At 40.0% G+C, this 5,211-nt stretch overlaps 1 protein-coding gene across 1 annotated transcript in view; it reads right to left on the bottom strand.

Moving 5' to 3' along the window:
• Positions 1-346: 346 nt before the first annotated feature.
• The window catches only part of LOC144471998 (voltage-dependent T-type calcium channel subunit alpha-1H-like), an 81,758-nt gene continuing 76,893 nt past the window's right edge, over positions 347-5,211 (bottom strand). The window contains exon 13 of the mRNA XM_078184628.1: positions 347-589. Within this exon, the coding sequence (XP_078040754.1) occupies positions 347-589 (243 nt within the window). The remainder of the gene's footprint in view (positions 590-5,211) is intronic.

Below are 5,211 nucleotides of genomic sequence, written 5' to 3'. Positions count from 1 at the left end.
TTGATTAATAAACATTAAAGCGATTCCGAATTAAGACGGTTTAATAAAGTTTCACGTCATCTTCGCGTAAAATAATTTAATCAAAATAATTTAAAATAATTTAAAATAATTTAAAGTTGAAAGCGATTTAAACAGAAAGAAAATTGCTACGATGCTATTTTGAAATAAATAAAATACAAACGCAAAGTACCATAGCCCCGTTTCAAAATGATCGCACGATAGAACCGAAGCGATCGAAAAGAAGGAAATTATGTTTAAATTAACGAAAATCGATCACGCGTATTCATTGAAAAATTAACAAAAATTCGTAGAGTGTTTAGCTTGTATTTCCGAGGTAGCCGTGCACTTAGGATTGCCGATGCAGCGCGGGGCATCTATTGGTTCCCGGTTTAATGGTGATTTTCTGTAAATTATGCGACATTTTTGTGACAAAAAGTCCCGGAGATGCTATCGCGTTGTCCCTTCTCTGCCGGTACTTGATGGCGGAGACATTATCGACCTTGCGGACGCATAATGAGCTACTCTCCACCTCGGAACATGAATACGGGCTGGTTAACAGGTTTGCGTGCACACGGTTGTTACTATTGTGCTGCGACGTTGAATGCGACATTTCGATGTTTGATACCATCGAAATTACATTTACATCGAATTAAAAGAGGCTGTTCCGGTTTGCGGCACCAATTTCTACGGGCGCGCGGTTTCGTTTATGCATAACAGACGCCGATGACCGAGTTTTATCGCGTTCGGTTTTATTCGTTCGTGTTTTATTATGCTCGATCACGTTTTACATCGTCGAAACATGTTCGCGATCGCGTTTGCTGCTATTCCCATCGATTCCGTTCCAGAAGAATCAATAAAGTTTTCTGATCGGAGAGAGCGACCTCGCGAAAGACCGGTAGAAATCGAAAGGAAAATGGCGACGTAAAAGACATTGCATACGGAGAAATTATAGCGAAAGGGCGGTCGTTTAACCCCTGAACCATGAACACGAGGAAATTTCGAGTCGTGAGAACACCCGTTGAGTACACTCTGCATAAAATTGACGCGACTTGTGCGTCGATAATTAATTAAAGGCATGATAAATTCTCAACTTTTAATTTAAACGATCAAAAACGAAGAAACAGAATTCCATTTTATCGCAGTGAAATTATTGTACTCGAGTTTCGAAAGTTGTGGCTGGTTAAAAGTTCACCGTGCAGCGTCCAGATATAATGGCGCAACTTTGAATAATTTCAATAAGCACGGTATCCCAAGTATTCGACTTGTCATAAATTGTTTAGCTTGTCGAAATCATTGTTCGCGGAGGAAACAAATTGCGGCGCGTCACTTATTTTGTCCGGTAATTAGTGCCGGGAGCCTTTGTTGCGCGCAAAGATCCGCGGTCCTCTTTGAAAGTGTTGCCGAACGATGAGAAGATCAATATTTCATGCGACGCTCGAAATTGAGCAGCATAAAGGAACGATTTTACGAAGTGCTTTTTATACAATGCAGGAGCACATTCTTGAATAAAGCATACGCTCCAGAAAAAAAAGGCTCCGAGCACCTGTCCCAAGAGGCAAACGATGTTTCTAACATGATGCTCTAACATTTTTATACAGTGCCGTTTGCCGAAGTGCTATGAAAAACAAAATTTCATCGGACATTAAGAAAAAGCGTTAACAATGACTGTATATATATATAAAATTACCAAATGTCCAAATTGCATAATACAATTCATAGTAGTGATTTAATTATCTCTAACAGGTTTTAAAATGTATATTTATTCTATATAATTTGTAAGAATTAATTCTCCTTGTAAACGCCATTAAAAATGAATTGTTCGTAAGAGCGAATTGATTGGAACAGAATCTTTACAGTGGCATTAATGAATCTGCACATGCATATGCAAAATTGTAGGAGACCCTCGATGCAACAGGCTCGAAAGTTTCCTTGTTAGATCCTCCACTGTTCTAGGTCCCGTCCAGCGTAGTACGTGTTCATTAGAATTTCAGGGTCGCTTCACCCAATGAAATAAAACCCCTCGTACTTGCTTCGAGCCGAACAATCCGTGTTATCCTGTACAATTCGATGGCTACGTATAACAGGGCGAAGCCGCCCCCTCCGTCTTCGCCGGTGTATCCTCGCGGATAAGGGACGCCATATTGATCGAATTTGCCGAATTAATTATTTCAATCCACCTGCACCCTCTCCTTTCGGGTGCTGCGGATTCATGTATCCCCATCAATTTTCAATGGGGTTTTGCGTCAGCCGGCGGTGTTTCGGCCAGCACAATGCTCCGTTACTATTCTCCGGGTTTCACTGTTTCGCGTCATTATCGTGGAACGACTCCTGCGGCTCATTCTCGTTCATTTATATATTGTTATATATTGTTCATTTATTGTCCATAAAACGAGAACAATTATTAACACAATGTAACATTGTTCATCAATGAGGGAAAACAATTTAACGTTGTTCATTATAGAGAAATAATTTGACAACTAACTTTATTCGTCAAGAAGAACAATTTAACCTGCGCTGATCGAAAGGAATTAATTTTTTAAAAACAATTTAATAATTTTAAACGACGAGAAGCAATCTTTCTCTGTTAATTTTGTGACAAAAATGTCTAGGTATAATTAGGAACAGCGGCAACAGTGATTGCTCGTAATTATTGCGATTAATAATTGATCTATTAATAATACAGTTTCGTCCGGCGTGTTTACTTTTCGACACACTTTTCCCCTAACCTCTCCAGTGCTAATAATTCTCCAATTAGGCGAAACACCCCGGTTTCTCTGACACAGTCTCTTCCCTGTTCATTCATTTCTTCGCCCCCTTTGTTCTTTTAGCACCTGCGCCCACCTGAAACCATCCTTTTCACCCGTCATTAGCTCGTTTCGTTTTCCGCCGGTTTCTTTGATCTCCTAACAGGCTCCCTTAAAAAGTTGCAATGTTTCTCTTTCCGTCCGGTACATCCGGCAAAGTTTCTGTTCCTCCTGCCCGGTATCGATTTGCTTTCCATTCATCGCGGCCTCTTCCCTTTGTCATTTTGCTCCGGTTGCTTTGGTTTACCCTTCTACCCAACTGTAGTTCTTACGCTCTATTGCTGACCTCGATGCCAGCCACCATCCTCTTTCATCCATCTTCTTTTTCCCTGATCCTCCGCCTGATCATTCATTGATAGTCTCCGATCCCAGATTGCCTCCTCCGTGCTCTATTTATTGGTTTCTTTTCCCTCGTGAAAGCTGGACACTGCGTCCTTTTTTACCCTTTCTACTCCCTCTTCCCCCCCTCTCTCTCTCTCTTTTTCTTCGTTAGGTTTTTGTATTTCGTACAAGTCTGCTTCCCTGTTCATCTTCTCCAGGAATTTTGGCGCTTTAATCTCTGCCACTGTGTTGCCAGTTGGTATTCTTTTTTTTATAAATACTTCCTCGAGTTGTTTTCACTTTGTTAATTTTATCAGCCACCACAGCTATTTATTTATTTATTTTATTTTCATATACAATTATTTTCATATATATTGTATGAATTAATAAGTCTTATTTGTCTCACTTAATCTTGCGTGTCATGTATTTCTGTTCGTTTAGCGAAAATTAATTAAAAAATGAAATAGAATCAGCACGACAGCTATGCTGTGAATAAATTAATATGACCGCAAAGGGTTGACACTTTCAGTTAAAATGATATTTATTTGCAGAATAATAACCACGTTTATTTATTTAAAGATTCCCGGTAGATGCGTGGGAACCACGGAAGAAATAAAAGGGGAGTAGATTAGCCCCGAATCGATGCCGTTGAAGTTGGCCGAAAGACTCGTTTACACCAGGCTAAGTTCCCCGACTCCGAGTAATTGGAAACTACTTTGCCGTCGCGAACCTGTTATTCACTTCACTCGAACTACACCCCGAAGTTTCTTTCGACTTCAAAGTGGAGCGAATAACAGGTCCATATCGGCCGGGCTGCTACGAGTTACACTCGGATTCGGGATAATTCGACTAATGCGAGCCGGGCGGCCTTATCTCCGCTGGACGGTGCAGCGTCGAGTAAAATGCACCGCCGGGTCGTGCTGCAGTGATCTATTAATTACCGTGGAAACGACTCCAGACAAATTCGCTGCTTCGCCGTGTCCTGCTACACCGTAATTCCGTCCATAATTGCAAACAATTTCAGCGTTTTGCAGCAATGTTACATGACACAATATTCTCCACGATTTTGCCGCAGGTATTTCGCAAAAATGTGGCGAACGAAAAATCCCGAATTTCCTTCGAAGCGAATTCTGTCGCGGATATAAAGATCGAGGCTGCTACGAATTCAAAAACTTGACGTATTATTTTTTTAGCTGTTTTTTTTTTTTTTGAAATAATACACCATTTTTTTTTTACCGAGGATTATACCGCAGTCGGACATTTCATTCGAGGCACTATTGAGCGGCCAACAAAAAATCGCGCATCGATTTTTTCGGGCTCGTTACGAAGGGGAAGCTCCAATTTTCAAGTTTCTGCTTTTAATCACGGAAAAATTTTTTTTTATAGTTTTTACAGACGTTTCGATTTGCTGCACTTTGGGGAGGGGGCAGTTTGCAGACGGAATATGCGTTCGCTTTTCCGCGTGCTATTTTGTGGCAAATTATGCTAGGAGAAAATGAGCTACGGAGCTTGAAAGTAGAAGCTACGAGCTTCAAAATGAGTGTAGACTCGTTGCTCTACGATATTTTTTCACGGAGTTATAGTTCCTTAAATACTGTCGTATGATAGCTGCACAAAGTAGATATCGATGCATTAATACCTTAACCAGCCATGCCACCTGAACTCGAGTAATATAGTGCCTGTCTCTCAGTCACATTATACACAGAGTGTCTTAAATAATTAATAACATTCTCGTCTCAGAATTAAAAAATTGCTCTGCAACTGTATCTTCCTTATAGATTATTTTATCTACGCTTTAATCGCTGCTGGGTAAATCTCTGCCAATCTTTTTTAATTATTTACTGTACATAATTAAAAGAAATCATAGGGTGTAGCAATTAAAAGAATTTCAACACTATAGGGTGTCCGAGAAACGCAAGCAAATTTTTCCTTCGCGAAACTGTCCTCCGCATCTTCGTTAACGAGTCTATTATTAAGAAAAACTATAGATTAATCGGAGAATATTTTTCCTTAAGAATTTATTAACGAAGCAGAGAACGTTTTAGCAAAGGAAAAAATTGTCTTCGTCTTGCAACAATTTCTGGGA

The sequence above is a fragment of the Augochlora pura genome, chromosome 7 (genome assembly GCF_028453695.1).
Source record: "Augochlora pura isolate Apur16 chromosome 7, APUR_v2.2.1, whole genome shotgun sequence".
Classification (NCBI taxonomy): domain Eukaryota; kingdom Metazoa; phylum Arthropoda; class Insecta; order Hymenoptera; family Halictidae; genus Augochlora; species Augochlora pura.
Note: the sequence above shows the minus strand (reverse complement) of the source record. Positions and strands in the feature narration are given on the sequence as shown.